This window comes from Nicotiana attenuata, unplaced genomic scaffold (assembly GCF_001879085.1).
Source record: "Nicotiana attenuata strain UT unplaced genomic scaffold, NIATTr2, whole genome shotgun sequence".
NCBI classification, from domain to species: Eukaryota; Viridiplantae; Streptophyta; class Magnoliopsida; order Solanales; family Solanaceae; genus Nicotiana; species Nicotiana attenuata.
Genome location: NW_017670856.1, coordinates 367,047 through 382,785, shown reverse-complemented (window position 1 = coordinate 382,785; position 15,739 = coordinate 367,047). Strand labels below are relative to the sequence as shown.

The 15,739-nt window shown below is 37.9% G+C and overlaps 1 protein-coding gene across 1 annotated transcript in view; it reads left to right on the top strand.

Moving 5' to 3' along the window:
* LOC109243947 (uncharacterized protein slr0889-like) overlaps positions 1-3,493 on the top strand; it is an 8,900-nt gene extending 5,407 nt beyond the window's left edge. The window contains exons 10-12 of the mRNA XM_019410964.1: positions 369-522; positions 2,156-2,300; positions 2,866-3,493. Coding sequence (XP_019266509.1) covers positions 369-522; positions 2,156-2,300; positions 2,866-2,924 — 358 coding nt within the window. The 3' untranslated portion in view covers positions 2,925-3,493. The remainder of the gene's footprint in view (positions 1-368; positions 523-2,155; positions 2,301-2,865) is intronic.
* The last annotated feature ends 12,246 nt before the right edge of the window (positions 3,494-15,739 follow it).

Genomic DNA, 15,739 nt, shown 5'->3' with positions numbered 1-15,739 from the left:
AGATGCATCGTTGACAGCATATGTTATTATTGACCGTAAGATTGGCAGACCTGGTCGTGTTTTTGTTAAGAGAAAATGCGTTCATGCAAGTATGGTTGCGAATAATCTGTCATTAGAATTTAGAAACCTATCACAGTGGAGACCATCTTGAAAATAATATATGCCTTGATATACCAGGTGAAAATAGCATATGCTTCTTCATAGGCTCATAACCATTCAGCCAGAACTAGTGGTTGATTTTTTTTTTGTAACTGCACTCCTGTGGCTTGGCTTAATCTGCTCTAGTGAGGAAACAATAGAACTGCAGGCTTGCAGCAGTCTAACAATTTTTCTCTTTTCCTTGGTAATATGCTATCTTTAAATCTCAGGGAGCTTGGTATCGAGACCTTGAGCAAATGCGAGAATGAACAGAAGGAAATGCTTAGGCTGGCGGAGACTATGTTTGACACAAAATTACCCCCTGGAGTTACTATGCTGCAACCTTTTGCAGAAGAATCTTCAATAAAAAAGATTGCTGTTAAGGTATGTCTTTAAGTTCCTTAGGTAAAGAATATATTGCTACTATTAGCTGAGACTTGGGTTTACTAGTCGAGCAAATTTAATGGATGCCTTCTTATGGCGCAATTTACTTTTACCTTCTCTAATCGTACATAATGTTTCTGTCCTTTCTTTTTGTGTTGCTCCTCTGTTTCTTTTGGGTGGGAGGAGGTGGTGGGGATTACATTTTTGTTGACATTTAGAAATTTGGAGTTGTATCTGGAGGATAAGTTTGATACGAGATTTCCAATGCAAGGATCTAGAATATACATGTTTATAGGTTGTCTGTGCAGCAAAAAGGATTTTATGATTCGAAAGTTCAAATTGCAACAAGTTGTTTTGGAATTGAAAATGGATTTTAGAATAACCCCGAAGTTGTTATTCAAGGCATTTTACAGTATAAACCTTTACTAGACTTGCTTAATCATTCATTGGAAAAAATTATACGAACTTCTCCAAATCAAAGGATTGAACTTGATATCTACACAATCCAAAATCTTTAAACCGATGGAATGATGGATCCTTGGCCTGCTTGAGCACTGAATGCTGGAAATAGAACTTTGGAAGTAAATAATTTAGAGATGAAGGTTGATATTTGCATGTAGCATCAAAGATGGTAAGTGCATCACCCATGTATTCATCATGTGGCCAATTCATCCTTAATATTTCGCGAAACATATGAGAGTGATAGAATGGTAATCCCTTTTCTGATACATATTTCTGCCAAATTTCATAGGGCTTCAATCATGTTGATTTTTCCCATTTACCAATCAAACCATGAGAAACTTGCATGAAGAATGAATCCTAAAGCTCATTCTCCCGTATTACTTCTTAGATTGCTTTAAATGATATTATCTTGTCTGGATATGCCTTAAGCATAAATGTCTTGGTGGTTTATAATTGGATTATAACTGCAATTATCTTCCCCTTATAGTTTCCTTTCTTCTTATGTATAGACATGTGAAAGGAGAAAATACGAGGTGGTGTATTTGACATCTAATTTAGGTTAAAGCAGTGCATCATTTATTTGAGATAAAGGGAGTTGGTTTCTTGGAGAATAGCACCAATGTGGTCATTATAAATACTCAAAAAAAAGAATAGCACCAATGAGATGTTCCCCATGTTACCGGAGATTCATTGACCAGCCTTGTACTACGAATACGACGGTCTGAAAAGAATACTTTGATTTCACTTGGTTTTCTGGATTTCACTCTGTTAATAAATTTTTACTCAATATTTGATAAAATAGTGATGCCGCCCTGATCTGTGCTGAGTTTTTGATCCTTCAACCTTTCAAGAACGTTAGTCTTTGCTTGATAAATGTTATACCAAGTTTGTTTTTCAAATTCCCAGTTTATAGTTTTACTTGTAAGATATCCCAAAATCACACATGATGTCTTTCACCAAGTTACACTTTATTAGATTTCCTATTGTTTACCATAAACCCCACCTTTGGAAACGTAGCATGTTTGCAGCTAACAACATTGGTTTCCCTTCATTCGTGTGGTGATAACAGTTGCATTGGCCAGCATCCTGAAGAATTTTTCAGTTGAACTAATTGGCAAATCAAATATGAATACTTTATAACAATTTTGAAAATTGTTTGTTCTGATGACAGGCTTTTCCAGAGGAACTGTTTTCTGTGCTCCGTACAGTGCATCTCCTGAGAGGACTTAGTGTTGGTCTGGGAATTAATTTTTCATGTGCCGAGCAGTGGAGACCCATTGCTGAAGAAGTTCTGTATGTTGCTGGAAGACTTACAGGTATCTTCAGTCATAGCAATACCTCTTTCAACACAACTGTTCAATGGGCTAAAGGGCATTTCCCAGTTTTGGGCATTTGATTTTGTGAGCCAAAGAAGTTATTTAATCCCCTGCTAATTTGTAAAGTAAAAAGGAAAGCCCGTTGGACGAAGAATCCCACGTTCACTCAGGGAATGGGGAAGGGCCGTACCCCTAGTGAGTATGATGTAGGCATCCTACCTTAACGTAAGCGTCAGCGGTTGACTCCGCGGCTCGAACCCGTGACCTATGGTTCACACGGAGACAACTTTACCAATGCTCCGAAGCTCCACTTCAGTCTGCTGCTAATTTGTGATCTAGGAAAATGATTCGTTTCTATTTATTTTTAAATATCTTTGTTCCCTGGTCGAGATGCTCTGTTGCATACATCAATTTTATGTCTGCAGTTTTTTCCTTCTCCAAATAGGCGATTTTTCTACAATCTGATAGGATAATGTTCTGTTGATAATTAGTTCCTATAGCACAAACTACCAATTTTCTTATTTGGTTTGCGAGTACTTCTCTGATATTGCTCATTTACTTTCAGCTAAAGATCTGAAGCAAGTGCATAGACGTGGAGCTTCTAGAAGAAGATTTTGGAGATAAGTATTTAATGTATGGAAATGATAAGTATGAGCCTACCTGGAATATGGTATTTATTGTTTTTTACCTTGTCAAGTTGATGCTGTTAGCTGCATCCTTGTCATGGAAAATTCAATTAAAGAATTTTCATTTTTACTTGTAATGGATTAGAAGTATTGTCAATAACATTGACTACTAACAGTAGTCGTTCAGGAAAATTTGTTAGTTTCTGTCTTGATTTTGTTTTGGTTCCTCAAAGTCGGATGGCAAATGTGACTCTGTGCTTGAAGGGGAAAAACTTGGCCAGCAGGTGAGCAATAGGAGAGTTTTGTGTTTCTCCATATTTTCTACTACTGTGGACAAAAAACTGTTAGCATTTCTTGCTCGTGCAGCTTTGAGTATGTAATAGGAATGTACTCGGTATTTCTTCGTTGCATCTTTAGATGCTGGTGTTCAAGTCTTGAAGTGGTATCAACTTAGCTTTTTAGGTTTAGGCCTTGAAAAGTGGTGTTGCTTGTACTTGACTGGAATTGGAAGTTAAGGTGAAGTTCAAATGTTTGCAGATGTTCTTGTGATTTTGACTTCTGCATTTACCTTTGTCCCTTTTAGTGCTTTCTTTTCCTTGACAGATACTTATATCCGGTGCCTTGTTCCTTGTACATTGTAGTATTAACACTTCTTATTTTGAATATCCTGTAATCTTTCTGGTCTTAAGTATAAAAGTTAGCAGCCAAGCCTTATGAAGTTAAAGAAACCCCCTCTGATATGGTTAAACATTGATCTACATCTATATCTAGATGTTAATCCATCTACACAATATGTATATTTGTTCCTTTTTTTGGTCATCTTTAAGTTGTTTCAACTAAAAAGAAAGGGTGATATGGACTATTCCGTTAATAGGTGGAAGATTAGGAGAATTAGTTGTACCAGTCCTATTTAGGGGAGGCAAACGGGAAGGCTGGGTCGGGCTGGTCGAAAATGAGTAATCCACTCAACCCATATTTATTATGAATAGAATATGAATATTCATATTAGGAATTTTTACCTCCTATAGCAAAGGTTAACACCTTATTTATTTTAAATAAATACTATTTAAAAAAATTATATTCTATAGATACCTTTTAATGTTTATAGCAAAATATTTAATTTTGGTTACCTCCTATTCCTAAGCCACTAAATACGCTAATCAGTTACAATATTTTCTTTCTCTCTCTACTTTGAGACATCCCATTCTCTTCCCCCATCCCATTAAAATTTTCGATACTCTTCCTCTTCTCTGTCTAGTTCCCTTACGATTTCTCCTCCGTCGATATCCTCCATTGTAGTAGGAGAATTGTTAGCAAGAAGTCGATATCCTCCATTAATTGATTCCTTCTCTGCTACGGAGGTAACCAATATACCTGGATTGGTCCCCATACCAGCCAATTCCGTTAAGAGGCAAGAAAGCAACAGAGGAAGACACCTGAAGAGCGGATCACTATATATATGAGTAGAAGACTAGATGATAGGATTAGGCAATTACTGACAGTATGTTTTTACTGTTTAGCTTTGTAGATTTCTAACTACCCCCATTTTCTTTGGATCCATTCTATTAGGATTGAGTAGCAAGTGTCGGATCCTCCATTAATTGACTCCTTCTCTGCTACGGATCAAGAAGTTGTCTTGCGGCAACGTATTTCCATGCCCGCAAACATCAGCGTTATTGTTGGAATTCTAATGGAGACTGTGTAGCAAGTGTCGAATCCGCCAAGGCTTGTCACTGTCGTTTTCCTTCCCATTCTCCTCCTAAACTCGTTCCTCACTGCTGTATAAGCTGGCTCCACTAGCCTCGTGAATACCGTCCTTGCCAATTGAAAAAATTGAGATATGGATGTTGTAGGATGATTTTCTGTTAATATATGTCAATGTATTTTCATGTATTTCATTGTATTCATTGTCTTTTTTTTCATTGTAATTCAATGTATCTCGTTGTATTCCATGTATTTATTGTCTTTTTTTTTCTCATTGTATTTCAATGTATCCCGTTGTATTCTATGTATTTCATTGTATTCACTGTCTCGCTATATGCCATGAATGTATTCATAAGTTTTTTTTAATTAATATAATTTATGTATTCAGATGTATTATATATTTTCTCTGAAGGTTGCTATGTTTTTGGGGGTATTTTTCGGTTGAGAATCTTTTTTATAACTGAAAATACAAAATTTGTGTGTTATAATTGAGTTTGTTGAATTATATTAGGAGTCTATTATGTTAATTGATTCACTTTCCCTTTTAAAAACAGTGTCATCCCCTATTTCACGCTGTGAATACAGTCGAATACAATGATCTGTCCAGCTGTAATCCCATGTTTCACTCCATGAATACAGTCGAATACACTCGAATACAACAACTGATTAGCTGGACTTCCGTGATTCACGCCTATTTTTGCTACTGTATTCATGAATACAATAACTTAAATACATCAAATACATCTTATAACCACATAAAAGGTATCAATAATCCGTAATATAGCAAATGGTATCTATAGATGGCTAATTACTACTAAAAGATAGTGCTTTATGAAAATTTCCCTTCATATTATCTATAACTTCTTGAGTATGATTACTTTTGGGAGAATTCCTAGTCTCTCTTTACAAATATAAAAGTTAAACCCGTTAGTTATCCATTTTTTAAGTGGATAATATAGTTCTTACCATATTTGACGCGTTTTAAAAAAATACATTATCCAATTTATTTTTAGTGGATAATATGGAAGAATAACTATTTTTTTATCCATTTGCCGCCACTAGTCCTATTCAATTAGAATAAAGGGTGACCGATTGCAAATATCTTATGAAATAAATATTGAAAGAATTAGAAGAAAATACACTTGACATCATACCATAATAAAAAATGGCCCATGTTTTTAAGTTTTATCCAACCTAGTCCATATTGTACATATTTTGAAAGCACTAGCAAATTCAAAATTTGTGTTCTTACAACCATAGCTTCTAAAAGCTATGGAGTTAAATTTTGTATTCTCACAACCATTGCTTTCACTCTATTTTCTTATCACGTCTTCTACATATGCTTCAAGGGGCCGTCCGCCATTACTGCTTTTCCGCTTGTGTCACCTAGTTGCAATATAAGAAAATTGAAGAGTAGACGTCCACCATTGAAGGCTATTCAAAGCTTTGCTTTCGAAAATAAGATTTTCTGAGTTTATTAGTTGTTTGGATTGGGTGTTGTTCTAATTGATTGAAAATATCAAAAGGAGTTCAAAATTTAATTTTGAAGTGATTTTGAGTAGATTTGAGTTAAATTTCAGAAAAGACGCTATGAAGAAGACGAAGTCAGTTTTTTTGTATAATTATGTATAATCTTGTATAAAAGTGTATATGAGTGTATAACCATATTTTATACACTTTTATACACCTTTATACAAGCGTTTGTAGACGGACTTCTTCCACGATTTTCAGTTGCAATTCTTGTTCAAAACCAGTCCAAATCTCCATTAAATGACTTCAAATTTTATGTGCAACCTCCTTATGCTATTTCTAACAATTCTAAATAACACCCACTCCAAATTTCTCACAAAATCAAATGTGGAATCTAAACCCACATATTTAAGCTTGTTAAAAATCTAATTTTCACCATTCAAATGGATTTGGTTTGTTAAACTAATATTTGAGTTACAACTGCTGATTCAAAAATTAACTTAAAAGCTTGAACAATTCTTTTTTTTTTTTTAAATTAAATAGTAATTTTGAGAATTTATTGGAGTTGGATGTTGAGTCTTAACCTATTATTTTTGGGCTAGTTGATTGTAAATTGAAATATGGGTAATAAAATTGAAAAGTAGAAATCCCAAATTGTTCTTATGTGAAATTTCCCCATAAATATTCTATTCAACCGTACAATTTTAGAAGTGTTACCAAAGCCTGATTCCTAGCCGTGCACCCTTAGTTAAAACAAAGAAGTTGTTGCAACATTGACTTAAGAATTTAAAAAATATATTAGTTCCCATCAATTGATACGAGTTAAGTTTCTCCTCTTTCTAAGCATGACCTGACGTTAACTCAGATTAATTATGATTAGGTCAAAATCAAGACCCGCTTTAGCAAAAAATTCCCCAGAAATAGAACCACTAAAAAATAGGAAAGTGCCAATTAATAGTAAAATAATCCGAGCTTTGTCAGCAAAAATGCAAGAGTGTCTAGATTGGCCAATGTTGTGCAATTCTTAATTTAGTGAGTACAAGGTACTGTGGAAGCTTCTATTATTATATTATTTTTGAAAGTATAAAAAAGGGAATTTAAGTGTGCAAAATATATTTCTTGTTGGCTTTACGCACAGACTAAGAATATGCCCGCCGATGAATCTTGTCATATTGATAATAAATCCATTTATTTAAAGTCACAAACTGCTAATATGCCCGCCGATGAATCTTGGGTTCATTCTTTATGTGCTTTTTGCAAATCAATTATGTACTTAATTTTCCCCATATTTAGCCGGCTGTACCCTCTAATAAAAGTAAATTCCTAATTAATTGTCAAAGGTAATATATTTGATTCCACTGACCTTGGAATTCACTCTTCAACGTCAGTTATGGATATTGAGATGATTAACAACTGATGTTAGCTATATACTTATTTTTAAGGACAAAGACAAGGATCATACTTTTCCAATTTAACTTTAAAAGAACTTTAGAACTATCATATTACTTAAAAGATTATTACAAGTAATCGTTCATAAAAAATAACCTGAAAATATTGACAGATTATCCGCTACTATAACATATTTAAATAGTGTAAAAATTCTATTGTCTCCTAGATCTCTTGGGCATTTTCCTTGAATTCCCTATTAATGTTGAAGCTCAATTACAAGAGGAACAATCATGTACCCTTGTTTGGAAAGTTGTTACCTTTTGTGTTGTATCGTATTGTTACTTTAAATACAATGTTTGTTTTGATTGTTACTTAAATTTTATTGCATCGTATCGTTAAATCCGTCGTTATGTAACGAGAAAAAGTGCCATTGTATGTAACGACAGATTTGGTGTTGTGGCATCGTTACTTTATTTTTTTCTCCCATCTTGCCCTTCCTTATTATTAAATAATTATATTTTATCCTTTACCCTACTTTTTTATATAATAATTCTACTCCGTGTCATATTTTTTCTTAGTAATGTTGTAAGTTTATTCTTCATATTGTTGGTGCATGACATTATGAAATGACGGCAAACAATACAATCTGTCCAAATATTATATTCATCAAATAAACAATACAATACAATACAACACGATACATTATGAAACGACACGTAACAATCATCCAAACAATATGATTCTTTATAGTTTCGATTGTGCTCGATCAAGGAATATCTTAGCTCGTATACTCATCTTTAATCCAAAAGTCACTCCACTATATATTTGTTTGCAACTAGCTTTGGTTGTTGAACCTTATTATTTTCAGTTATTCTGTCCAAGAGAATCAAAAACTAGTTTTCTTCTTATCTTGGTAACCTTGAAATGTCCCAATAAGTTGGATTAGCTTTCATGAAATACTCTAGCCGAATTGAAGTGGACAACCAAAAATTCTAGTTTTTGTTTGATATCCTTGTAAATTTAAAGTAACGTCAATACGTCATGAACCCAAAAGTTCATAGACTAGAAAGAATGCTTTAAAAATTAATTAAAGCCGAACTTTTTCTCTCTCCTAAAATTAGAAAAAAAGTGATGTTTGCCCACGGCTTTGGTTCAGTAATAAGTTCGTAGTGTAGTAGGGGTGTGGTTCGGTTCGGTCGGTTATTTTATAAAATTTGTACCATACCAATTTTTTGGTTATTTTATTATGTATAACCAAAATTAGACTTTTCGAAACCGTCCAAATCATGTCGGTTTCTTTTCGGTATCGATACGGTTCGGTTAATTTTCGGTATTTTTTTAAATATCATGTAAAATTCACCAGTAGAAGTAGAATGCACTAACATATGTTCTTTTATAGGACTTAGCAAAACTCTCGAGATATTTTTACTGTTTAAAGGGTAATGAATTAGAAAAAAATGAAAGATGGCTAGAGTATAAATCCATCAACTATTCTTCAACAACGTAAAAGAAATCAAGCAAAGGCAAAAAAATATAAATCACACAAGTGGAAAGGTATTAACCAAGTTGGGACTCAAGAATAAAGTCTATAGAAGATTAAATATTTAAAAGGTAAATTTAAATTATATGAAAGGAAACATATTCAATACATTGTAGTTTGCTACTCATAATCGCTTGAGTACTTTGTGCCTTGCTAATGAAGATACTTGAAATAACTTAGTTTAAGTAGAAGTAGCATAATAGGTTTTAGGAATTAGTATTTTGAGTTTAATTACTTGTTGGCTTGTAACAGTTTTCATAATTTCAAGGCCCAAAGAAAAATTTAATGCATTATTATTTTTAAACTTGCTATATAAATATATTTCTCACATGTAAAATTTATTCGGTACGGTTCGGTATTTTTTCGGTTTATTTTCATAAAATAAAAAACCTACCCTAATTATCGGTGCGGTTATAGATTTATATAAAAACCTATGGTTTCTTTAAAAGAAACCTAAAAATCGATTCGGTACGGTACGGTTCGGTCGGTTTAGTCGGTTTTCGAATATCCATTGACACCCCTACCTAGTAGTGCCGTCTGAAACTTTAACAAGGGAATTCAGAAAAAATATAAAAACGTCACACTTGGGGTTTGAACTTGTATTTCTCTTTATCTAAAGGGATTCAAAATATTATATATGTATACAAATTTATGTGTGTACCCTTAAAATTGGATAATAATTAAACTTATAATGTGGTTTTAAGGACACGTGATTTCACCTAATACCAATTGATAAATGTAAAGAGTAATACCAGAAATTAACAATAATATAAAGCAAATCAGTGTTTGAACGGAATTCGGCCCTCGAGTTTGGATACCCTCGAGATGCAAGAACAGTTAAAATATAATAAGCTGATGAACAAGAATACAAACCAGAAAAGTGTTGTATTGCTTTGATATGTGTGAATGTAAGGTGATTACAAAATGATTATGACCCTCTTTATATAGTAGAGGAATCCTATCTTTGGTACAATTCTAATTGCGGAAGTAAATCCTATGATTAGCCTAAACAACCGCCCTTGATTTGATCCATTCCGAGATTTCTGCCATGATCTGCGACCAGTCATGGATATCTCACTTTTCTGTTATTGCGCTTTGCTCGAAGTATGCCCGATTTAGTCTCGATCGCTGCCGGCCTCGATCTCGATAGGCACCTCGATTCTCGAACTCGGTACCTTGCCCTCGTGCTTTAATCTGATCCATTACGAGGCTGACATTCGATGCAATTCCCTGGGCTCGATCAAATAGTAAAATCGGGTAGGCCCGGTTTTAACCGTATGCAGATAGTTCCCTCGTTTCTTGGAGTGTAATGAGAAGAAACGGATTGAGCCTTCGATTTTGTACCTCGACCTGTCATGACGTCATCCTTGTGACGTAAGCGACCGAAGCGTCCCGTCGATACAATTCCCAAAATCATTAATGAGCGTCAGTTGGTGGTCCGCCACCAGTACCTTTGAACCGTCGCTGTGAATCTCTTAAATAGGCCCCTTCGCTCATTGATTCAATCTTTACTTTCACTTCCTTCTAATCCCTTAAGCTTTTTACCTCTCTTAAGCTTTTCCGTTCTGCATAGTCTCTAGGTTTCATTGTCAACCCTCCCTCAAAACACCAAGCTTTATTCTCTTCTTCTTTCTTTGTACAAAAATGGCAAAAAAGTCAAAAACTTTTCCTCAAAAGGAAAAAGCTTCTTCATCGCGGCCGGCCGGCGATAAAACATCGTTGGAGCCACGCCTTGAGGAGTGTGTTGCCGGGGGGTTTGAACTTACTTCCGACTTCAAAATTGAGAAAACTTCATCGGTCCTTGGTCGATGCGAGCCAATTTCGAGATATATATGCTCGATAACTGAGGGTGACCTCGAACAGGTGAAGAAAGACTGCCATTGGGAAGATAAAGAGGTGGTGATTCCGACCCCCGAAGAAGACATCACTACCCATATGAAAGGGTTTCTAAGTGTTTACACTTACCCTTTCACACTGGGCCCTGTCGATCCCGTCATCATCAATTTTTGCCGTCAATATCAAATAACCCTAGGTCAGATCCATCCCTCTTTTTGGCGGATCGTCATTGTGCTCCGATACTTCGAGAGCAAAGTTGAAGGGAAGCTTTTCATCCTCGACCACCTCATCAGGTTGTACAGCCCCCGTCTCTATCGAGGCGGGTTAATAAGACTCCAGCGTTGGGCTACCAAGGTGTTGTTCTCGAGCATATATGAGGACAAGGATCGAGGATGGATGGGCCGGTTCGTTCGAGTGAAAACTTCCGACCTAATCCCGGCCGAGAAGATGCCATTTCCCGAGAAATGGAATATGAAGCGTAAGTACAATCCCACCTATAGCCTCCATTTATTGTTTCGTTTCCTTTGCTTCTTCTCATCAACATCCCTTTCCATGATGTAGCGGTCTCTTGGATGCCCTGTGCAATTCCTAACCTCGAGAGCTGGGTTCGGAACCTGGATTCGACCTCTTCGTATGTTGAGCGCTCATGGCGTGATTTGGCAAGGGGCCGATGGGAGGCCAAAAATCATGGTAAGCCCCTTTTCACATGTTTGATGATCTTTGCTGAAATGTTTCTTTTCATACTCACTTGATTTCCTTTCATACAAGCCTCGGAGAAAATGTTGTCATGAGGCCCTCGTTCGGGGAGGAAGAGGTGTCACCCCCAGCTCCGAAACCGGCGAAGGATAAGAAGAGAAAAAGGGTCTCGACCTCCGAGGACCCAAAGCCCAAGAAAAGTAAGGCTCGTAAGTTGAAGAAAGACACCGTCGTTCTACCTATGAAGGTAGTTCAACGGCTAAGAGAGGAAGAAGAGAAAAACGAGGATGACGGCTCCGAGATGGTGGCCCGAGTGAAGAGGGAAACTGAGGCCCCAAAGGCCTCTAAGTCAGTGAGGGTTGGAGAAATTCAGCCTCAAACCGAGGGGGTCTCGACGACTGAAGATGCCTCCGGCTGAGATGAGCAGTTGGAGGGTATGTCCGAAGGGGCCGACTCCGAGGCCCATCGAAATGAAGAGAATGCCCCAAGTGATTTACTTGGGGAAATAGAAATTGGAGACTCCCCGCCACTTCCTTCATTCTCGGAAGGGGAAGTTTGGGAGGCTCAGGCTATGAAGGCCCCTTAGGTAGAAGGTTCCCTCGGAGGGGAGGACCTTTTCCAAAGTTGTTTTGCCGGGGTCGATGATGTCGTTGGCTTGAATGACTTGGACGTACCGAGGAGGAGCTTGGGCAAATTTTCTTCGAGCTTCAGATTGACCAGCCAATTCCCAACTCCCAGTGTCGATCCTGAGTGCAAACAGACCATCATTATTACGGTCCCGGAGGATGCACGAGTTTTGCCGACCCCGTAGGGGTGGCCAGTTACCTTCAAGGTCTGGTCACCGAGGAGGATCAAGCTCTGATGGATGAGGTGGGAGCACCATGTCTCTTTAACGAGGCCCAGCAAGCTTTGAATCGGGTAAGCCCTAATTTTTTCTATTGACGCCGGTCTTCATACTTGTGTTTTTCTCTCCTTGCCTAATTCTTTCCCTTCTATTTGTGTAGGCCTTCTTGGTGAGCAAAAAGAAAAAGAAATCAAAGGTCTCCGAGCTGAGTTAGCCGTGGACCAGAAGAACAAAGTGAACTGACCGAGCAGGTAAATAAAGTCTTAGACGCTTATGGCCTCGGTTTGGGAGTGATGGCTAATGATTCGATCTCATAGGTCCAGCGGCTGCATGAAACGATCGTGCAACTCCGAGGAGAGGTAGATGAGGTGAAGGATGAGACTTAAATGTGGAAGCAAAAGATGGATTGCCTTGCTTCGGAGAAAGAGGAAGCTCGAGCTCAGTTATCCTCAACCGAAAGCCAACTTCAAGGCATGAAAGAGAAAAGCTTGGAACAAGCTAAGAAAATTGAGGAGCTACAGGCTCGGTTGGACACGGAGATTGCAGCGGCAAAATCTGAGGCTGAGACGGTTAAGGCCGATGCTGAGGCGATCGCGGCTGTTTACCGATCTGACACCGAAGCCGCTCAAGCTCGAGCAAAAGAAGTTTCTGATGCTTCTCAGGCTCGAGCATACTGGGTTGCCGAACATGCCAAATGCCAGTATCGAAGAGGGACTCTTGAGGAGATTCATGCTCGTGGCTTTACCTTGTTGTCGAGATCGAGAATGTGAAAGAGCTTGGAGCTGAAGCCAAAGCGTAGCTCTCTTCTTCCTCTGATGATTCTGGGAGCGTGAGTGGATCCGAGAGTGGAGGAGATCCCGGTGGCGAGAATGTAGCTCCCAAGGAAAATTAGGCACTTAGGCTTTTTCTTTTTTGAATTTTCGTGTAGGATCCTAATCGGTGCTTGTAAATATTTTCATATATATATATATATATATAAAATATCTCTTTGCTTTCTGACTTGTCTTTATTTCATTTTCTGCCTTGTGAAAATTTTGTTTCGTCCATGCATTGTTCACGAGTACAAGGCTTAGGCAATTTGGTCGAAGTCGGATTAATGTAGTCTTTGTAATCGAGTGAGTACTTGCTCGAACTCGAAGTAAGATGACCCTTAGGTTTTAGTTGAGTGAGGATGACTTCTCGAACTCAAAAAATAGAATGGCCCTTAGGCTCTTGAATTAGGTCAATTTGGCCTTAAAAAGAATGGCTTTTCTCCCTTTTTGGCTTAAAAAGTTAATCATATAAAAATTTGTTATGCCTTAGCACAAGATAAATTTGTATCCATTAAGGTTTTCGAGGGTTAGTTCTATCGAAACCCTTTGCTTCGTTACGCCTTAGCGTGAAATAAGATTGTTCGGTAGTTCGAACAATTTGGTACCCCTTAGGTTTTTCGAGGGTTGATGTGATCTTCCCTTCGTAAATATGCCGTGGGTAGCCTTTTAAACCGGTTTTATGGAAATATTTTAAGGCCTATTTTATTACGGAATTCGGACGTCTCCGAACCGTGTTGGTTGGTCGTAGCCTTTGACTTGGGATTTGCCTCTTGGGCTTGTTTCCCTGTTATACTTTGAACTTGTTCGAAGTGTCAGTCCTCGAGTGGGGTGGCCGTGGCCTATAAAAATGAGGGTTGCCTTTTTAAGGTCTTGTGATCTCGAGATTTTAGTAGTTCGATTTCATTGATTTTTCGGACGGCAGTCCCCGAGTACGGGGTAAGTTGTTTGAACTTCAGTTGCGATTGGCCCTTAAGCCTGTTTCCACAATAGATCAAAAGTATGAAATTGTAAAGTAAAAATTTCTTTAAGGCAAGAAATATTTGGCAAGGAAAAATACTTATCACAATAGATTATATATGCGTACATGTTTTCCTTTATGCCTTGAGTGATCTAAATGGGTACAGTTCAGTTGATCGTTTGGCCCTTACAAAGTTTTACCTATCGAGACCCTATTGACACGAAGTACCTTCCTTGTAACAAAGTTAACATCCGAGGGTGATGCCCCCAGTATTCGAGGTTGATTGTAAAGAAGTCTCAGATACTGTTGAGTTATTCTAAGTTAGCACGAACAATGGCTGCCTTATTAAAAACTTCACTGGAAAAATCCATTTGGGATAAAAATCGGTCTAAGGGAAAAAGAGTGCAACGCGTGCTTTAAGACCTAAGGACTTTGTGATGAAGAATCCTTTGATGTCTTCAGCTGAATACCTGCAATTGGTTACTATAAAATGTAAATGAAAGTGGAGAAGTTCGTACCTTAGCAGTAGTATCGTTTGACAAGTGATATGTTCCAATTGTTTGGTAATTTCTCGCCATCCATTGTGCCGAGTTTGTAGGATCCCTTTCCGACGATATACCCGTACGGTCCCTCCCAGTTCGGGCCAAGTTTTCCTTCGTTTGGATCTCGAGTATTGAGGATGACCTTTCTTAGAACTAAGTCCCCGGTTTTAAAGTGTCGAAGATTGGCTCTTCGGTTGTAATACCTCTCGATCCGCTGTTTCTGTGCGGCCATTCGGACAAGGGCGGCTTCCCATCTTTCAACTAGCAATTCGAGGCTCATATTCATAGCCTCGTGATTTGACTCCTCCATTGCATTCCGAAACCTGAAGCTAGGTTCCCCGACTTTGATCAGTACCAGAGCTTTGGCATTGTAGACTAAAGAGAATGGCATTGCCCCCGTACTGGATTTTGACGTTATTCGATATGCCCAAAGGACCTCGGGCTGTATTTCTCTCTATTTTCCTTTAGCTTCATTCAATCTTTTCTTTAGATTTTGGATGACGGTCTTGTTCGTCGATTCGGCCTGACCGTTCCCACTAGGCTGATATGGCGTTGATAGGATCCCTTTTATTTTGTTGTCTTCAAAAAACTTTGTCACTTTGCTGCCGACGAATTGCTTTCCATTGTCGCATACAATCTCGGCAGGCATTCCAAATTGGCATTTAATGTGGTCCCAAATGAAGTCTATGACTTCTTTTTCTCTGACTTTCTCGAAGGCATGTGCTTCAACCCACTTAGAGAAATTGTCGGTCATAAACAAAATGAATTTAGCATTACCTAGGGCCGATGGTAGAGGGCCGACGATATCCATCCCCCATTTCATGAACGACCACGGGGATAGGACTGAGTGGAGTTGCTCTCCGGGCTGGTGGATCATCGGCGCATACCTTTGACATTTGTTGCACTTTCGAACAAATTCTTTAGTGTCCTTTTCCATACCGGCCCAATAGTGTCCTGCTCTGATGACTTTGTGAACCAATGATTCGGCACCGGAATGATTTCCACAAGTGCCCTCGTGAATT